The sequence below is a fragment of the Dama dama genome, chromosome 32 (assembly GCF_033118175.1).
Source record: "Dama dama isolate Ldn47 chromosome 32, ASM3311817v1, whole genome shotgun sequence".
In the NCBI taxonomy this organism is placed as follows: Eukaryota; Metazoa; Chordata; class Mammalia; order Artiodactyla; family Cervidae; genus Dama; species Dama dama.
This window is the reverse complement of record NC_083712.1, coordinates 32721841-32743319: the sequence shown is the minus strand read 5'-3', so window position 1 is coordinate 32743319 and position 21479 is coordinate 32721841. Positions and strand designations below refer to the sequence as shown.

The 21479-nt window shown below is 38.6% G+C and overlaps 1 protein-coding gene across 2 annotated transcripts in view; it reads left to right on the top strand.

Annotated features, from left to right (window-relative positions):
- Positions 1-21479, top strand: part of GTF2E2 (general transcription factor IIE subunit 2) — an 80989-nt gene that overhangs the window by 23378 nt on the left and 36132 nt on the right. For both annotated transcript variants that reach the window (XM_061134501.1, XM_061134502.1), the window contains one exon: positions 1051-1142. In XM_061134501.1, coding sequence (XP_060990484.1) covers positions 1051-1142 — 92 coding nt within the window. The remainder of the gene's footprint in view (positions 1-1050; positions 1143-21479) is intronic.

Sequence of the window (21479 nt, the reverse complement as noted above, 5' to 3'; positions counted from 1 at the left end):
ATGAGGTTTCAGTTTAGTCTAAAAAAATCATATTCAATAAAGCCTTTTCACTAACTAATCTCAAAGGAATATTATGCTGCCTTCTAGAAGCTGTTCTTTTGGATCTCTGACAGTTGTTCCATTTGGCTTGCGGTTATTCTAATGCATTCTTTTGTTTAAATTATTATTACCAAACTGGTGCCAGAAATTGACTCTCCCCGCTTTTATTTAACCTCTTCCATTGTGGATCAGTCACATGGGAACTTTATAGCATGTGATCTGATTCCTTGCTAATAGAATGTGTGCTTCTGAAATGTCTTCCTAGTATTTACAATGAATTTTTCACTCTTGCTGCCTATGACTTGTAGAATGCATTTGTGATGCAATGGTAGCATTCAGATTTCTGCCTGTAAATATGCAACAGAATGGTATATGTTCTGAACCAAATGGTCTATGTAAATTGCTCCTTGTATCGTGCTGTTGTCATTTTAAAGTTTTCATATTTATACAGTGGTACTGCTTACATTTTTTATTCCAATATATCTCTGAAGTTGACTTTAAAATAGTTATGGGATCATACTTTTTATTAATTCCCATTGATCAGTACCTATTTGTTTTACATTGATAAGCAGAAATTGATGTAATTGGTGATAAATTGAACTTTTTATCCCTTACAAGTAATCTACTCACTTCTCATGGTTTTTAAGGTTGTTAGAAAAGCACTATGGATCAGGTTGTGATTTGTATTGTCCTCTTGTTTAAAAAACCTTCCTATTAATTTTGGAGGAAATCTAGTCAGACTTAAGGAAAGGGAGATTAAAGGTGCTTATAAAATAAATATATTTTAATGCTTTTGAAGTATTTATACTTTGTTTCCATCCTTAGAAAATAGATAGTTACTACACATGTAAAGATTTTGAATTTATCACCAAAATTTCATAGGGTGGAATTTTCTAGATAGGAAAACTCAATAAATATTTTACCAGATTTAAAATCATCTTAGCTGCTTAAAAGTAGATAATCATATCTAATATGAAAATGTTGTAATTGTTTTTTGAACTTCATTTTCAGATCATAGCAATGGATCATTTAATTTGAAAGCTTTGTCAGGAAGCTCTGGATATAAGTTTGGTGTTCTAGCTAAGATTGTGAATTACATGAAGGTAAGTATTTTTCTCAACTGACAAAAATTCTTTTGGTTTTTGGCAGAAGAGGGGGATTGGAATTTTCAGAAGTAAATTTGTATATACATGTCAAAATTTATTAAATTGTATGTTTCAGTATGTGGTTTATTGTATGCCTATTATACCTCAGTAAAACTAAAAAAATATTTAACGCTTCAAGCTTTTTACGTTATAGCAAGTTAGCTTTGCAGTGAGTCATCTAAGTATATTTTATTTACAGTATAGAGTGTTAGTTGAAGTACACAGTATGAGCCCACCATTTCACTGAATAAAATTGTGCTCAGGCAGTAGAGATAGCCATCTCTTAATTAGTCAATACCTGTTGGCAAAAGCAATGAAAAAATGTGGATGATTTACAGGATCTTACTTCCATTGATGGTGAGAAGTAAAAAACACTACATAGTTCAGGGAGATGGTGGTGGTGGCTATTCTACATATTGGAGGGGAAAAATCAAGATTTACAGAGGGTCTTAGACAAGCTTTGACTTCAAAAGAATTAGAATTTAATGTTTGATGGGAGATTTAGTATTTTTTGAAGTAGATTTTGAAGTTTTGATTATACAACATTTTGGCTTTACTAAAGATTCTAAGCCCTAACTTACTGTATCAAAGTGAAATTTCATTTAGCTAAAATGTTTAAGTGATTTCAGATTTAACCTCTTTGCCAAACTCATATTCTGTTTAGTTACTACTTGCACCTCTTGAAAAAAGTCATGGAAAATACTACTGATATATTTGTTGTTATTTCATGTTTTAGCTGTTTGTTCCTTAGTATATAAATCAGATTTATGTGAAGGCTTTTCTTTTGTAATTTAAGAGAACTTGGTATCTGTCTGGCTATATCTGAAATCTGTGGTTTGTATTTAATTTTTGGTAGAAATCTATAATTTCCCATTATTGAGTAATATACTCTGATATTTAGGCATTCATCTTTCATTCCATCCATCCATTCCCTCACATGGTAAACATTGTTAAAACCTACTGTATCCTCTTAGGGGCAGCAGAGAATAAGATGGTTAGATAGCATTACCAGCTCTGTGAACATGAATTTGAGCAAACTCCAGGAGATACTGGAGGACAGAGAAGCCTGGTGTGCTACAGTCCATGAGGTTGCAGAGTTGGACATGACTTTGCAGCTGAACAACAATACTATATGCTAATTATGGCACGGATAGTATGAATACCCAGACGAATGTATGCCTTTGAGGCTATCAGCCTTTTGAGAGAGACTGACATTTAAATCTCATATTTTTGGTACTTTGCTAAAAGAGTTTTCATTTTATAGCTTTGTTAATCTAGAACAGCGATCTTAAAATTTTTACTCAAATGTTCCCTGAAACAGTTTTGAAAAACTGTGTTCCTTTGTACATATTTAAATTGATAAGTATAATTTTTCAGCAGAATTTTTGTTTAAATGAATTGACCCACTCCAGTATTCTTGCCTGAAGAAAGAGTCGGACTAACTTTCCACTTTCGCAGTTTGTATTAGTTTCAGGTGTATGGCAAAGTGATTCAGATGGGTTTCCCATGATAGGGTACTAAATAGTGTATATCTGTTGACCCCAAACTCTTGTTACTCGCTGCTCACCTCCCCCTACCCACTGTGTTCCCCTTCGGCAGCCACAAGTTTGTTTTCCATGTATCAGTCTATTTCTGTTTTAACAGAAGCATGCATAGTGACACAGGATGAAATTACTGGCATATTTTAATATTTTAAATAAAATACAGCACTCTTAAATTTATCTTAGGGAATCTAAATGCCATTTTTTAAAAATATAAAAACAAACTTCAGTGGTTGGAAATTTTAATTATTTTTCCTTTCAACTTGTATGGTAGTTCTGTTACTCCTGCCGAATTTTATACAAGTTTTACATATTTTAGTGTTCAGGAATCTTCTGTTGATCATCAGTCAAACTCCTTTGTCACGGCACTGTGTATATGCAGTAAGGGATGTTTTCCCTATGACCATAAGAGTTAAATATTTTCTGGTTTGAGTTATAATTATTAACACATAGTTGCTTGGAATAACATAAATACATTAAAATTTTGATTAAAATGCACTTTGTATGTAATTATACAACAGAAATCAGTTTTTAGTGAAATAAATGGAGCTGTCTTTCTCCAGTGGTTCTTGTATCTGGAGATAATATTTTTTAATAGAATGAAATAGGATTTGACATCAATTTCTGGTCTTATTTTGAGATTTTGTAGTGCTGAAATATAAATATGTTTATTGATAATAAATATGTTTATTCTAATAGAAATTCTGTGGTAGAAAACCTTAAAAGTTGTGTGCCAAAAATCACATAATGACTTATCATCAAACATTTCTCAGTTGACAGTTCTATTAATATTAGGTCCTCCTTCAGTTTTGTTGAATGCAAAAGAATGGGAATCACCTAATTAGCCAAAGAATTTGTTACCTTGTCCTTAACCATTTGTCTAGTTCTACGACATAAGTCAAAAAAGTTTTATCAAGACTCAATAAATAAGTAATTATATCAGTTTCCTCCTCTTCTCCGTTCAGGCACTTTTGTTAATCTCATACATTCAGAAGCAGTTGAAAAATAAAAGTGCTAGTTTCAACAGTTTTGCCAATGCGGTTTTTAATGAAATATTTTTATGTTTATAAATATATATTTGCCAAAGTTGTCATGTTGAAGGTTTAGCATATTCAATTTATGGAAATTTTTTCTTGGTTAATAAAGCTAGTTTCTACTCTTGGGCCAACAGTATATATCAAACTTACTTTTTAATCATTAAATATCTTTTACTGTTGTTGTTTTGTTCAGTCACCCAACACTTTGTGACCCCATGGGCTGTAGCACGCCAGGCTTCCCTGTCCTTGACTATCTCCCGGAGTTTGCTCTATCTCCCGGAGTTTGCTCAAACTCATGTCCACTGAGTCAGCGATGCCATCCAACGATCTCATCCTCTGTCATCCCCTTCTCCTCTTGCCTTCAGTCTTTCCTAGCATCAGGGTCTCTCCAGTGAGTCAACTGTTTGCATCAGGTGGCCAGAGTATTGGAGCTTCAGCTTCAGCATCCGTCCTTCGAATGAATATTCAGGATTGATTTCCTTTAGAATTGATGGTTTGATCTTGCCATCCAAGAAACTCTCAAGAGTCTTCTCCATCGCCACAGTTTGAAAGCATTGGTTCTTTGGTGCTCAGCCTTCTTTATGGTCCAACTCTCATATCTCTACATGCCTACTGGAAAAAACATAGCTTTGACGGTGTACCTTTGTCAGCAAATCAGTGCAGACAAGGACTGCAGCCATGAAATTAAATGCACCTTTAATCCATTGTCTAGGTTTGTCATAGCTTGTTTTCCAAGAAGCAAGCGTCTTTTAATTTCATGGCTGCAAGTCACCATCTGCAGTGATTTTGAAACCTAAGAAAATAAAGTCTGTCACTGTTTCCGTTTTTACCCCCATCTGTTTGCCATGAAGTGATGGAACTGGATGCCATGATCTTAGTTTTTTGAATGTTGAGTTTTAAACCAGGTTTTTCACTCTCTTTTTTCACCTTCATCAAGAGGCCCTTTAGTTCCTCTTCACACTGCCATAAGGGTGATGTCATCTGCATATCTGAGGTTATTGATATTTCTCCCAGCAATCTTGATTCCAGCTTGTGCTCCATCCAGCCCAGCATTTTGCATGATGTACACAGCATATAAGTTAAATAAGCAGAGTGATAATATACAGCCTTGACATGCTCCTTTCTCAATTTGGAACCAGTCTGTTGTTCCGTGTCCGGTTCTAGCCGTTGTTTCTTTACCTGCATACAGATTTCTCAGGAGGCTGGTAAGGTGGTCTGGTATTCCCATCTCTTTCAGAATATTCCACAGTTTGTTGTGATCTACACAGTCAAAGGCTTTAGCGTAGTTAATGAAGCAGAAGTAGATGTTTTTCTGGAACTCTTGCTTTTCCTATGATCCAGCGGATGCTGGCAATTTGATCTCTGGTTCCTCTGCCATTTCTAAGTCCAGCTTATATATCTGGAAATTCTTGGTTCACGTACTGTTGAAGTCTAGCTTGGAGAGTTTTGAGCATTTCTTTGCTAGCATGTGAAATGAACACAATTGTGTGATAGTTTGAACATTCTTTGGCATTCCTGTTTTTTGGAATTGAAAAGAAAACTGACTTTTTCCAGTTCTGTGGCCACTGTTTTCCAAATTTGCTGCCATATTGAGTGCAGTAGTTTAACAGCACCATCTTTTAGGATTTGAAATAGCTCAGCTGGAATTTCATCAGCTCCACTAGCTTTGTTCATAGTAGTGCTTCCTAAGGCCCACTTGACTTCACATTCCAGGATGCCTGGCTCTAGGTGAGTGACCACACCTTCGTGGTTATCCGGGTCATAAAGACCTTTTTTTGTATAGTTCTTCTGTGTATTCTTACTATCTTAATATCTTCTGCTTCTGTTAGGTCCATACCGTTTCTGTCCTTTACTGTGCCCATCTTTGTGTGAAATGTTCCCTTGGTTTCTCCAATTTTCTTGAAGAGATCTCTAGTCTTTGCCATTCTGTTGTTTTCCTCTATTTCTTAGCATTGATCACTGAGGAAGGCTTTCTTCTCTCTCCTTGCTCTTCTTTGGAACTCTGTATTCAAATGGTATAACTTTCCTTTTCTCCTTTGCCTTTCACTTCTGTTCATTTTTCAGCTATTTGTAAGGACTCCTCAGGCAACCTGACTTTTGGCCTTTCTTTTTATTGGGGATGGTTTTGATCACTGCCTCCTATACAATGTCACAAACCTCAGTCCATAGTTCTTCAGGTATTCTGTCTATCAGATCTAATCCCTTGAATCTATTTGTCATTTCCACTGTATAATCATAAGGGATTTGATTTAGTACCTACCTGAATGGCTAGCGGTTTTCCCTACTTTGTTCAATTTGAGCCTGAATTTTGCAATGAGGAGCTGATGGTCTGAGCCACAGTCAGCTCCAGGTATTCTTTTTGCTGACTGTCTAGAGCGTCTCCATCTTCTACTGTAAAGAATATAATCAGTCAGTATTCGGTACTGACCATTTGGTGATGTCCATGCACAGAGTCATCTCTTGGGTTTTTGCAAAAGGGTGTTTGCTCTGACCAACATGTTCTCTTGACAAAACTCTGTTAGTCTTTTCCCTGCTTCATTTTGTACTCTGAGGCCAAACTTAGTTGTTACCCAGGTGTCTCTTGACTTCCTACTTTTGCTTTCCAGTTCCCTATGATGCAAAGGACATCTTTTTTTTTTGGTGTTATTTCCAGAGGTCTTGTAGGTCTTCATAGAATCATTCAACTTCATTTTCTTTGGCATTAGTGGTTGGGGCATAGACTTGGATTACTGTGGAATTGAATGGTTTGCCTTGAAATGAGATCATGCTGTCGGTTTTGAGATTGCATCCAAATACTGCATTTCAGACTCTTTCGTTGACTATGAGGGCTACACCATTTCTTCTAAGGGATTCTTGCCCAAGTAGTAGATATAATGGCCATCTAAATTAAGTTCGCCCATTCCCATCCATTTTAGTTCATTGATTCCTAAAATGTCCATGTTCACTCTTCCTGTCTCCTATTTGAACACAACCAAACCTTGGATATGGACCTAACATTCATTGACCTTAATTCATGGACCTAACGTTCCAGTTTCCTATGCAATATTGTTCTTTATTGTATCAGAGTTTACTTTTACCACCAGACACATCCACAACTGTGTGTCATTTCTGCTTTGGCTCAGCCTCATCATTCTTTCTAGAGCTATTTCTCTGCTCTTCTCCAGTAGCATGTTGGTCACCTACTGACCTGGGGGGTTCATCTTTCAGTTTCACAGCTTTTTCCCTTTTCATACAGTTCATGGGGTTCAAGGCAAGAATACTGAAGTGATTTGCCATTCCCTTCTCCAGTGGACCATGTTTTGTCAGAATTCTCCACCATGACCTGTCCATCTTGGGTGGCCCTACACAGCATGGCTTAGTTTCATTCAGTTACACAAAGCTGTAATCCATGTGATCAGTTTGGCTAGTTTTCTGTGATTATGGTATTCATTCTGTCTGCCCTCTGATGGATGAGGATAAGAGGCTTGTGCAAGCTTCCTGATGAAAGGGACTGCCTGACTGTGGGGATAACTGGGTCTTGCTCTGGTGGACAAGGTCTTGCTCAGTATATCTTTAATTCAGTTTTGTGCTGATGGCTGGGGCTGTGTTCCCTCCCTTTAGTTTGGCCTGAGGCCTAATTATGGTAGGGGTAATGGCAGTAATGGCGACCTCTGACCTCTTCCAAAAAGACTTAACGCCAGCAAGTCAGTGTCCCTGACCCCACGGCAGGCCACTGTCAACCCATGCCTCCTCCAGAGACTCCCAGATACTCACAGCCAAGTCTGGCTTAGTCTCTTGTGGGGTCACTGCTCCTTTCTCCTGGGTCTTGGTGAGCACACGGTTTTGTTTGTGCCCGCCAAGTCTCTGTTTCCCCAGTCCTGTGGAAGTTCTGTATCAAGTCCTGCTGACCTTCAAAGTCAGATTCCCTGGGGATTCTCATTCCTTTTGTTGGATCCCCAGGTTGGGAAGTCTGTTGTGGGACCTAGAACTTGTGCAACAGTGTGAGAACTTTTTTGGTATAATTGTTGTCCGGTTTGTGTTTCGCCATCCTGGCGGGTCTGTATTTATAGGGGCTAATGGTGACGTCGTCCAAGAGGACTTAGCTACAAGTCACGCCTCCCAGGACTGCTGCTGTCAGAGCCCCTGTCCCCACGGCAGGCCGCTGCTGACCCACGCCTCCGCAGGGACTCTGAAACACTCACAGGCAGGTCTGGCTCAGTCTCTTGTCGGCGTCACTGCTGCTTTCCCTGGTTCTGGTGCGGACAAGGTTTTGTTTGTGACCTCCAAGCATCTCTGGCGGGTATGAGGTATTTGATTTTAAACGTGACTGTGTCCCTCCTGTCATCTTGCTGTGGCTTTTGCCCTTGGACATAGTGTATCTTTTTTTGGTGGGTTCCAACATTCTCCTCTTGAAGATTGTGCAGGAGCTAGTTGAAATTGTGGTCTCACAGGGGAAGATGAGCGCCATCTTCTAAGGTCTAGTAATCTTATGATCTTTCACTATTAAGTTTGAATAAACAGGTTAATATTTTAAGTAATAATCACTGAGAAATATAGTATGGAATGAATACTAACAGATACTACTAAGGTAGTTGAGTTTAAAATTACATGCATAAAAAGAATGAATTTGTTCATTTTTATAATAACTGAAAAAATAAATATGTGGTTTGCCATCATGTTACATTGCATTGTTAAAAATGAAATAATCAAATATTTATGAAGCAAGGGTGTGTTAAATTGTGTTACTCCTTTTCTAAATGTGTATCTTTTAATCTCTAGTATTCAGCCTTTAGTTATGAATAAATGGAATGGTTCAGAAATAACTATAAATTTTAGTTTAGGGTGATTAATAAAGAAGGAGAAGGATACTTTTGCTAAAAACGAATTGGTTTTATAGCTAGCTATGACTTATTTTTTCAATAGGAGGTAGAAGTATTATTTAAAAGATGTAATGAGAATTGACTAATTAGAATAAACATTTTATGGTATGATTTGATTGAGTAGGTTTTAACTACCACCTTGAATAATGCACACTCAATCTAAAACAGTTCATATGTGGTTTTTGTCTGTGCATTTTATGTAGCATAATTTGAACATTTTGGTAGTCCCAGAAAATATTTGTTACATTGAAAAGAATCAACCTCCTTTACTGATTTTTCTTCAGTTCTTTAAATGTGCTTTTCCTTCAAGCTAATAAATGTTCAAGGAATGGATTTTGAGAATTACTGAAGAGATTACTTATCTGAAAATACTTGAAAAAAGTTTACTTTTATCATTAGAGGTTTCTTGTCAATGGTTCCTTTCCTTGGAGATTCTCCCCTAAAAGCAATGTGTTGTTGGACAGTATGGCATGAACGTGGGGTGTGTGGAGATGGAAGAGACAGAGTTATTGAAAGGTTTGGCTCTGAATTGCCCACAAACTGTAATTCATCGGAATTTAGAATGTCCTAGCAAGGGTCCTATTTTTAACTCTCAGAAAAATATTTAGGACGGGAAGAAACCAGAAGCCCTGTCTACAGTGGATAGTTTATGATACTTCAGTTATCATTTATGAAGGCTTCACCCAAACAGCATTTTTTTTTTTGAGTCCCTGGAGTTTTAGTATGCTTTCAGGCAATGTATTATAAATTCTGGGTGGAGGTGAGAGTTATAACTTTTTTTTTTAAGTAAAAAGAGGGTGGCTCTGTTTTGAAAGGGAAAGAGTACACGTGAAAGATGATCTGTAAACTCTTGCAAAGTTTTCGACTCTGAAGAGCTGATAAAGCCAGGAACTTAGAAAACAAAAAAGGCAAAACAAAATGCTCCTCATGGTTTACTCATTCACTGATGGAACAGCTCTCTTTAATTGCTTAATGAGAATTAAGTAGAAATTATATGGAGAAGGTTCAGCGGACACCGTTAGCTCCATATGAGACACTGTTCTAATTCTCAGATGGCAAGTTAATGGTGTACTTTGTTTTTGATCGAATGATTTTTCTCTTGATATCACTATATTACCCCTTTAGGTGGTTGTACCTCAGTTATGTAAAACATCATGTTGAAAACATTAGTGTGGTTTAGCCTCGCTCAGTGGTTCTCAGAGTGTCATTCTCCAACCAGTGGCATCAGCATCTCCCGGGGACTTGTAAGAAGTGCATATTCTTGGGCCCTTTCCTGGGTCTGCTGATCTGAAACTCTGGGGGTGCAGCTCAGCAGTCTGGGTTTTCACAAGCCCTTCAGGTGATTCTGATTCACACTGATGGTTGAGAACCACTGGGCTAGCTTCTGTCTGAATTAATTCAGACAATCATATTTGAATTTCAAAACTCTGAAGTTCAGAGAAATTAAATGACTTGACTCATAGGCACATCTTTGGTTGACAGCAGGGTTGGGTCACGAACCTGGATTTATTTACAGTTTTAAGTGAATTTAAATTATAGACCAGTATCATAAATACAGGTGTAAAAATCCTTAAAAAGATAGGAACAAACCAAATCCACTCATATCTAAGAAGTATAATATGTCGTGATGAAGTAGAGTTTACTTTAAGAATTGTTAGAGTTTTTACTATATGAAAATCAATCAGTGTGAGTCCAGAGAAGGCAATGGCACCCCACTCCAGTACTCTTGCCTGGTCAATCCCATGGGCGGAGAAGCCTGGTAGGCTACAGTTCACGGGGTCGCGAAGAGTCGGACCAGGGCTGAGCAACTTCACTTTTCACTGTCATGCACTGGAGAAAGAAGTGGCAAAACCCATTCCAGTGTTCTTGCCTGGAGAATCCAGGGACAGAGGAGCCTGGTGGGCTGCCCTCTATGGGGTCGCACAGACTTGGACACGACTGGCGCAACTTAGCAGCAGTATGAGTCATATTAACAGAACAAATAAGAAAAATCATAGGATCATTTTAGATACAGAAAATGCTTCTGATAAAAGCTGATACCGTTTATGATAAAATCTTGTAACAAGTTAGTAATAGAAGCAGAGTTCCTTAGGACACCAGAATGGCCTTTCTCAGTCTTGTTCAGTTGCTGAGTCATGTCTGACTCTTGGAGACCCCAAGGACTGCAGCACGCCAGGCTTCCTTGTCCTTCACTATCTCCCAGAGTTTGTTCAAACTCATAGGCTGCCGTCTGTGGGGTCGCACAGAGTTGGACACGACTGAAGTGACTTAGCAGCAGCAGCAACAATCTTGTTACTCTGAAGGAAGCCTTGAAATATGTTGTAGGTCTCAGGGTTCTCTTATTTTAAAAAATTGTTATACCTACAGCTCATGTACGTTACTTAATCTGTAAGTTGTGACTGTCATAGCCAATAATAATTGTTCATTTAAGTAGAGAAAACTATTTTCTTTGTATATATTTTGCCCTATTTATTAGCCTACTCTTTTTATGTGTGTGAGGTTCCGCCTCTCCAGAAAGGATATCAACTCTAATGCAAGTCGGTAGTATAGGTAAACTTCAGTTTTTTCTTTAATTTTTAAAAATTAGTTTGTTTTTGGCTGTGCTGGATCTTCGTTGCTGCATGGGCTTTTCTCTAGTTGCGGCGAGGGGGGCTGCTCTCTAGTGGTGATGTACAGGCTTCTCACGGCCGTGATTCTCTTGTGGAGTGTGGGTTCTCGGATGCGAGGGCTTCAGTAGTTGGGGCACACGGGCTTGGCTGCTCCTCAGCATGTGGGATCTCCTCATATCAGGAATCCAATCCACTGAGCCACCAGGGAAGCTCCTTTAATTTTTTTTTTTTTTTAACCTTTCTCAGGTAGGCAGTTTACTTGTTCACAAATGAGCAGATGAGCCAGAGAAAGAAAGAGTCCTTCAGCCAGGCATACTTTTTCATTGAAAAGGAGGGAAAATATTGTTTGATTTTTGTCATGTCGTCCTTCTACATCTACATTTCAGTAACGCTTGAGACTTACTGACATCCTTCCTCGCTCTCAAGCCCAAATAGCAGGATTTCCTTTTGCTACATGATTTTTCCAAAGATTCTGTTTTCTTTTGAAAATCAGAAGTCACTGTAAGTCAGAACATTTTTTTCTAGAGCCTTGCAGAAACTTGTTCAACTGGTTCATATAATTTAAAAAAAAAAGTCTGCAAAGAAAGCTGGTTTCTGCAGTCCTTTTTCATCTTCAGAGCACTCAGTGAAGTATGGTTTCCTATTTTCTTGAAAGCACTTCTGTAACTCACCTGTCAGCTTAAATGTTCTTTGAGAGGAATCTGCTAAGCCACTGGATTTCTGTATGCAGCAGGAGATTTCTGTGCCCAAGTGTACTGGTCTTTGTGTAATAAAGCAGACCATTTTTGTACCATTATTGAAGACATTTTTCATTTCCAAAGGTTTTTGATACTGGTACCTCTCTGAAGAAATCAGTGTGTTGTGGTAACATCATTATATATGTGTTTTTTTTTTTTTTTTTTAAAACGAGAGGTAAAACCTTGTACTGAGCCAGCCATTGATCGGACATATCAATAATACCAGCACGGTTCCTCCAAGACAGACCTTTGTTTCCAGATATAAAGACACCACCTTAAATGTCCTTCTCTTTGCTTCCTCATGGTTGTTGTTTGCAGTAGCAAAGTTTTTCTTGAAATTCACCATCATTTAAAAACTTGACAGATGTTACTGCATGACATTTATTGGTGAAATCTGTTGGTTTGTCAGCCTAGATAGACAAGCTGTTGTTTCTCAGTTTATTAAATATGCCTCATCAGCATCATGTGATACGTCACCCGTTCGTTGACTTAAACTGTTTGATACTTTTCAGTTTCTCATAATGAGCATTTTACTCACTGTCCTTTGGTGTGATGGTGTTAGGGTTCCTGCTAGCAGTGGGATATCCCCCAACCCCCCTTTTCTGAGTAATAAGTTTTACTATAACTTGCTTCCTGAGCCTTTTCACTGAATGTAACTTTTTTAAACGAAACTTTTACTCTGTTTGGTTTGAGATTTCCAACAGCTATTTAAAATGGTAAGTACCTTGACTTTTCCAGTGCCTGTTATTTCTACTTAAGTGTATTTTCAGTTTTGCTTGAACCGTTATAAGTTGTTTGCCATGGTGGTGAATAATGGAATAGGACCCCGTGGATTATCAGGCCTTGGTAAAATGCATTGATTACTAACTCTCATTGTACTGGCAGGCTCTTTCGGTATCTTTTGTTGCACTGGTGCAGTGAGATGGCTTAGAAGATTATAGTTCTACCAACCTAATGATTAGAGGGGCCTCCCCGGTAGCGCAGTAGCATAGAATCCATCTGCCAATGCAGAAGACACAGGTGCAATCCCTGGGTTGGGAAGAGCCCCTGGAGAAGGAAATGGCAACCCACTCCAGTATTCTTGCCTGGGAAATCCCATGGACAGAGGAGCCTGATGGGCTATGGTCCATGGGGTCGCAAAGGGTTGAACACGACGGAGTGACTAAACAACAACAACAACCTGATAAGGCTTGTTCATGGGCTTAGGCTTGAATCTTCTTCTATCACAGAGCTTACCTTCAGAAATCTTCAGTTCAGTTCAGCTGCTCAGTCATGTCCAACTCTTTGCGACCCCATGAATCGCAGCACGCCAGGCCTCCCTGTCCATCACTAACTCCTGGAGTTCACTCAGACCCATGTCCATCGAGTCGGTGATGCCATCCAGCCATCTCATCCTCTGTCGTCCCCTTCTCCTCCTGCCCCCAATCCTTCCCAGCATTAGGGTCTTTTCCAATGAGTCAGCTCTTCACATGAGGTGGACAAAGTATTGGGGTTTCAGCTTCAGCATCACTCCTTCCAGTGAACACCCAGGACTGATCTCCTTTACAATGGACTGGTTGGGTCTCCTTGCAGTCCAAGGGACTCTCAAGAGCCCCGCACCACAGTTCAAAAGCATTAATTCTTCGGCACTTAGCTTTCTTCACCGTCCAACTCTCACATCCCTACATGTCCACTGGAAAAACCATAGCCTTGACTAGACGGACCTTTGTTGGCAAAGTAATGTCTCTGCTTTTAAATATGCTATCCAGGTTGGTCATAACTTTCCTTCCAAGGAGTAAGCATCTTTTAATTTTATGGCTGCAATCACCATCTGCAGTGATTTTGGAGCCCCCAAAAATTAAGTCTGACACTGTTTCCACTGTTTTCTCCATCTATTTCCCATGAAGTGATGGGACCAGATGCCATGATCTTAGTTTTCTGACTGTTGAGTTTTAAGCCAACTTTTTCACTCTCCTCTTTCACTTTCATCAAGAGGCTTTTTAGTTCCTCTTCACTTTCTGCCATTAGGGTAGTGTCATCTGCATATCTGAGGTTATTGATATTTCTCCTGGCAATCTTGATTCCAGCTTGTGCTTCCTCCAGCCCAGTGTTTCTCATGATGTACTCTGCATATAAGTTAAACAAGCAGGGTGACAATATACAGCCTTGACGTACTCCTTTTCCTATTTGGAACCAGTCTGTTGTTCCATGTCCAGTTCTAACTGTTGCTTCCTGACCTGCATATGGGTTTCTCAAGAGACAGGTCAGATGGTCTGGTATTCCCATCTCTTTTAAGAATTTTCCACAGTTTATCATGATCCACATAGTCAAAGGCTTTGGCATAGTCAATAAAGCAGAAATAGATGTTTTTCTGGAACTCTCTTGCTTTTTTGATCCATTGGATGTTGGCAATTTGATCTCTGGTTCCTCTGCCTTTTCTTTCTTTTTTTTTTCCCCCAATTATTTTTATTTGTTGGAGGCTAATTATTTTACAATATTGTAGTGATTTTTGCCATACATTGCCATGAATCAGCCATGGATTTACATGTGTTCCCCATCCTGAACCCCCCTCCCACCTCCCTCCCCATCCCATCCCTCAGGGTCATCCCAGTGCACCAGCCCTGAGCACTGGTCTCATGCATCCAACCTGGACTGGTGATCTGTTTCACACTTGATAATATACAAGTTTCGATGCTGTTCTCTCAGATCATCCCACCCTCGCCTTCTCCCACAGAGTCCAAAAGTCTCTTCTGTACATCTGTGTCTCTTTTTCTGTCTTGCATATAGGGTTATCATTACCATCTTTCTAAATTCCATATATATGTGTTAGTATACTGTATTGGTGTTTATCTTTCTGGCTTATTTCACTCTGTATAATGGGCTCCAGTTTTATCCATCTCATTAGAACTGATTCAAATGCATTCTTTTTAATGGCTGAGTAATATTCTATGGTGTATATGTACCACAGCTTTCTTATCCATTCATCTGCTGATGGGCATCTAGGTTGCTTCCATGTCCTGGCAATTATAAACAGTGCTGTGATGAACATTGGGGTGCACGTGTCTCTTTCAGATCCGGTTTCCTCAGTGTGTTTGCCCAGGAGTGGGATTGCTGGGTTATATGGCAGTTCTAATTCCAGTTTTTTAAGGAATCTCCACACTGTTCTCCATAGTGGCTGGACTCGTTTGCATTCCCACCAACAGTGTAAGAGGGTTCCCTTTTCTCCACACCCTCTCCAGCATTTATTGCTTGTAGACTTTTGGATAGCAGCCATTCTGACTGGCGTGTAATGGTACCTCATTGAGGTTTTGACTTGCATTTCTCTGATAATGAGTGATGTTGAGCATCTTTTCATGTGTTTGTTAGCCATCTGTATGTCTTCTTTGGAGCTCTGCCTTTTCTAAAACCAGCTTGTACATCTGGAAGTTCATGGTTCACATATTGCTGAAGCCTGGCTTGGAGAATTTTGAGCATTACTTTCTAGCGTGTGAGATGAGTGCAGTTGTGCAGTAGTTTGAGCATTCTTTGGCATTGCCTTTCTTTGGGATTGGAATGAAAACTGACCTTTTCCAAAAAGTCCTGTGGCCACTGCTGAGTTTTCCAAATTTGTTGGCATATTGAGTGAAGCACTTTCACAGCATCATCATTCAGGATTTGAAATAGCTCAACTGGAATTTCATCACGTCCCCTAGCTTTGTTCGTAGTGATGCTTTCTATGGCCCACTTGACTTCACATTCCAGGATGTCTGGCTCTAGGTGAGTGATCACACCATCATGATTATCTGGGTCGTGAAGATCTTTTTTTGTACAGTTCTTCTGTGTATTCTTGCCACCTCTTCTTAGTATCTTCTGTTTCTGTTAGGTCCATACCATTTCTGTCCTTTATCGAACCCATCTTTGCGTGAAGTGTTCCCTTGGTATCTCTAATTTTCTAATAGAGATCTCTAGTCTTTCCCATTCTGTTGTTTTCCTCTATTTCTTTGCATTGATTCTTGAGGAAGGCTTTCTTATCTCTCTTTGCTATTCTTTGGAACTCTGCATTCAAGTGGGTGTATCTTTCCTTTTCTCCTTTGCTTTTCTCTTCTCTTCTTTTCACAGCTACTGGTAAGGCCTCCTCAGACAGCCATTTTGCATTTTTGCGTTTCTTTTCCATGGGGATGGTCTTGATCCCTGTTTCCTGTACAATGTCATGAACCTTCGTCCATAGTTCATCAGGCACTCTGTCTATCAGATCTGGTCCCTTAAATGTATCTCTCACTTCCACTGTATAGTCATAAGGGATTTGATTTAGGTCATACCTGAATGGTCTAGGGATTTTTCCCTACTTTGTTCAATTTAAGTCTGAATTTGGCAATAAAGAATTCATGATCTGAACCACAATCAGCTCCTGGTCTTGTTTTTGCTGCCAGTATAGAGCTTCTCCATCTTTGGCTGCAACAAATATAATCAATCTGATTTTGGTGTTGACCACCTGGTGATGTCCATGTGTAGAGTCTTCTCTTGTGTTGAAATCATCACAGAAATCATCACAGTGAACTATTGGACATGTTTATAAAACAGTCGCTAATAAAGGATAAAACAACAAGTAGTACTAACTTTGCAAAAAAAGTCTCAAAAAATATGAACAACTCACAGAATTTTACTTTTATTACTACATGGTCATGTTTTGCAGCATTTACGACAGCAGATCAGAAGGGGGCAGTTGAGTCCCAGTATGGAAGATTCCTAGTTTTAGAATTTTCCCCAGATTTCCTGTTATATGAGCAGAGCTGCTTTTTGCTCCTGTAAATCATTTTTTAAATCATAATTTCTTATGGTACACCTAGTGACATCCTAGTGAGCCCTAGATTTCTGTGGGACAATGGTGGGGAAACCCTGTAAAGGGGGCGTGTCTATGAAAACCTCCATGCTTATGGTGAAATAGTGCTTCTCCTCCGAAGTCATAAAAAGATACTTACTTATCACTTCTATACTATGCTGGAAGTCCTACCCAATGCAATAAAGCAAGAAAAAAGAAATGACAAATGTAACAGTTGTAAAGGAAGAAGTAAAACTGTAGACGTGATTAAGTAGAAAAGCCAAGACAATTTGCCCACTGTTGGAATTAAGTATGTTTAATAGGGTTGCTGCAAACAGAGTCACTATTGCAAAAATCAGTCTCTACAAAGTGACAAGAAAATTAGACAGTAAAATTTCAAAGTGCAGTACACCAAAAATCATCTAATAACCAGGAAGAAATTGAACAAAGATGTGTAATACTCTTCACTGAAAACTGAAGTCTTTAGCTTTATGGTATTGAGTATTCTCTCTAGGTGCTCCCCCATTTTTCTTAGTTCTTGATCTAAGAGCAAGAAATAAAAGTAATTTTAAGTTTCTCAGGTTTATATCTCTTGTTCTTTTTTTTTTCTTTGCTGGTCACTCATATTTTCTTACATCTTTTCCCTTGACAGTTTGATAGCTGTGTTTTTTGGCTTCTCTGTTTATATAGTTTGAAAATGGTTACGCTTTCATATACTGGGTATTCCATCTTTGTACTTTTCTAATTTTAAAAGCCCCACTTATTTTAAACATTAAAACGAGTAATAACAGACATGGCTAGTGCTTTCTCAATTTTTTCTTGAACTGTCTTCATTCTTACTTGCTTCTGTTTCCAGTTTAACTTAGCTTTTTGATAATTTTACAAATTATTATAGTGGGGGGAAAGTTTTTAATGTGAAGAAAATTAAGGAAAATATATGAAGTTTGATTACTTAGTGGCAATGAAGAATATGGAATAATTACTTTGAAGGACTTGATTTGGCTGTCCTTAGACAAGTAAAATTACCCTAAACTCCCTTATTCCTTCTCCTTTAGGCTAGGCTTTTCCAGGTCCATATATCCAAAATGTGTACAAATATATTACATATATCCAAAGTAAGCAAAGTACTAGTGCAGAATGCAGCACTGATCTCCACCTGTTTTATTTATTTACGGCCGTGCTGGGTCTTCATTGCTGTGCATGGACTTGCTCTAGTTGCAGTGAGTGGGGGCTACTCTCTAGCTGAGGTGCGAGCGTTTCTTGTTGAGGTGACTTCTCTTGTTGCGGAGTACAGACTGTAGGTGCAGGGGCTCAGTAGTTGCGGCACACGGGCCTAGTTATTCTACAGTGTGTGGGGTCTTAGTTCCCTGACCAGGGATCGAACTTGTATTCCCTGTATTGGCAGGCAGATTTTAACCAATGGACCACCAGGGAAGTCCCAGTCTCCACCTGTTTTTGATTAGTCATCCCAAAATTAAATTTTTTCTGGCTTAGTCTTTTTATAAGTGCTAATGTACTACTGCACAGATAAAGTGTGTATGTTTTAAACTTGCACAGAATTAGGAATTTTTTAAAGTCGAGATTAGATGTTTTCTTAATAGCTCTTTTGCTCAGTGAAAGCAATATGTCATTCATCATGTCTGAAAATCTTCATTTAGCTTTTTCTGTAAAGTGACTTGTGTTTTAAAAATTAAGTTTAGTGTATTTGGATCCTGGGTTTTAATTTGCTTTCATAGCTATAAATACATAGATTTTAGATCTGCAGGGAGAAATACTTATCTTGGTTTCTTATTGCTGCTCTAACGAATTACCACCAACTTGGTGGCTTAAAATAACACAAAATTCGTTATCTTCCAGTTATGTAGGTCCGAAGTCCAAAGTCAGTCTCACTGGGCTGTAGCCAGGGTGCTTGCTCTGGATACTCTGAGGGGACCTTCTGTTCTCTTTCCTTTTTCAGCTTCTGGAAACCAGCTGTGTTTCCTGACACTTGGCCCCTTCCTTCCATCTCTTCAGCCTCTTATTTCCGTTGTCACATCTGCTATTGTTCACATTCACTGTGACTTTCCCCAGGACACTTGTGATTACCACCCATGGAGTAAGCCACAGTAATCTATCTCAAGATCTTTAGTCACATCAGTGAAGTCCCTTTTGCCATATATGCTAACACTTCAGGTTGCAGGGGTTTGGACATGGATATCCTTGGGGGAGAGGATGCAGTATTTGGGGGAGGGGATTCTCTAGTGACACAGTCACAGTATTACATTACAAAAATTTTTGTAGTTTTTTTTAAATATTCTTGTCGACTCATTAGGCAATTTAGTTAGTACATTTCCATCTTTGCTTATGTCATTCAATTCATGCAAATATGTCAGAAGGATTTATAATTTTTTATATTTTTGATGTATTGATTTGAAACTCACTGAAGGGTTTGTTTGGAAGCGTTTTTAAAAATAAAGATTAAAAATAAAAAATTTCTAAAATTTTGAAAATAGGCAGGTGTGAGTTTTTATTCCTAAAAATTTTAAACTCTGAAGTCACAAAGTGATGGAAATATTTCTTAAAGATTCTTTTTCAAAGTGCTCTTTGTTCGTAAGTTGCTTTCCAAAATAGTTGCTTTGTTACTTTCACACTTTGTTAAAATGCTAGTTTTACTTTGAAGGAATTGTTAGCAAACTATAAATAACCTCTGTAATCTTAGAAATAGCTAACAAATTTGAAGCACTTGCCTTTTTGTAAAACAAATTTGTGACTCAGTTTTAAGTGGATGTTCCTTAATAGGTTAATAAAATCATTGTACAGTCTATTTTAAAGGTCCTAAAAAAAATTCACCACAGTGCTGGAATCTTACAGCAGATAAACTGTAGTGTGCTGCAGAAGGCTGAGAGTGAATGAGTGAGGTCATGTCAGTCAACCCCCTTGTCACGTGGGATTCCCACTCTTTTCTCAGGATTCCTCCACACACGTCACCGTCTGAAATGTGGGTCATCTGACATGAAGCCAGGGGAGTCTTATGGTGTCAGTTCACATTCAGTATTGGTAAAGCATCATTTTTAAGGGGAAGTTTTAAATTAGAAAATTTAATAAAGCTTTCAGGCGGGTCGACCCTGGTAGCGCTGGATCGTGTGCACTTGTACCACAGCTGCTCCTTCCTGTTTCTCTAGTCACCGTTCAGAGGTTTGTCCCCATTCAGCTTTTCTTTCATTTCCTCTGAGTGTCCCTGTTTTTTGGGCAGATAATTATATACCTAACTTTCATATATGTACGTTTAGCTCTGACCCTGTTTTGGGAGCTCTTGAAAGGCAGAAGTGGTTCGCATTTCATTGTGTGTCTCACTGCAGTACTTGTGGCATATGGGAGTTACCAAGTAAGAGAATGAATTAACAGCAAGTGCTCAGTAGATGGCTCTCCATGGTATGTGTCCAGTTTCAGGTACTTTTGTTCTCTGGCCGCGCTCTGCAGCATGCGGTATCTTGGTTTCCTGGCGAGGGATTGAGCTCGTGTGGTGCCTCTTGCATTGTAAGCAGAGTCTCACCCACTGGGCCACCAGGGAAGTTGCAGGCTTTGTATCTTTATATGCTTCCTAAACATACCTTTGAAATATTTTTGTCCTAGTTGTATAGTGGCCCGACTGAAGCCCAGAGAGGCTCAAAAACGTGCCCAACAGTTATGAAGCTTAGGGCCTGGAATATTTCTTTTTAACTCTTTTTTTTTGTTTGTTTAGAGTAAGTAATATGTCGCTGAATGTGAAAAACAATATGAGAAGGTATAAATGAAGAAGTCTTGTTCTTGGCTCTAATTCTACTTATTTTCTCTCCTGCTTTACTTCCTATAGGTAGTCTCATTTATTGCTTTTTTGTCACTTTTTCGTGGTTCCTTATGTGGAAACAAAGTAGGAATATGTATTTTTGTTTTTCTCCCTTCCTATATAAAAGATTTCATACTACGTGTTTTTTAACATAAGCTTTTTTAAAACATTTTAATTTTTTAAAATTGAAATATAATTGACTTTGTATTGTGTTAGTTTTAGGTGTACAACATAATGATCTTATATATGTATATATTATGCAGTAAAGTATAGTTAACTGTAGTTACTGTGTTGTACATTATGTCCTTGGGACTTACTTGTCTGGAAGTTTGTACCTTTTGACCACCTTCACCCATTTTGCTTTCCTCTTATCCCCTCTTATCCCCCATGCCACCTCTGGCAACCACTAATTTGTTCTCTGTAAGTTTATCTGATTTCATATATAAGTGATATCATATAGTATTTGTCTTTCTCTGTGTGACTTAACTCCCTTAGCATAATGCCCTCAAGGTCCAACCATGTTGTTGCAAATGGCAGGATTTCCTTCTGTTACTAAATAACATACCATTCTGTGTGTGTTTGTGTATGTATGTAAGTAAAAGTTTTTAACCTGATTTTACTTTTTTAGGTTTACAACATAGCTGGACAGAAAGTATGTGTGTGTGTGTGTGTCCTCTCCCATCCCCCCAACATCCAACACTATGGGTATCTTGCACAATAGTGGTACATTTGTTACAGTCTTTGAACCCACACATTGTTATCACCTGAAGTTTGTAGTTTACTTTAGGATTCACTCTTGGCGTTACACGGATTGTAGGTTTTGACAAATGTACAGTGAATGTATCCATCACTTACAGTATCGTGCAGCATAGTTTCAGTGCCCTAAAAATCCTCTTATCCTTTGCCTGTTTATGTCTCTGTTCCTCTTCA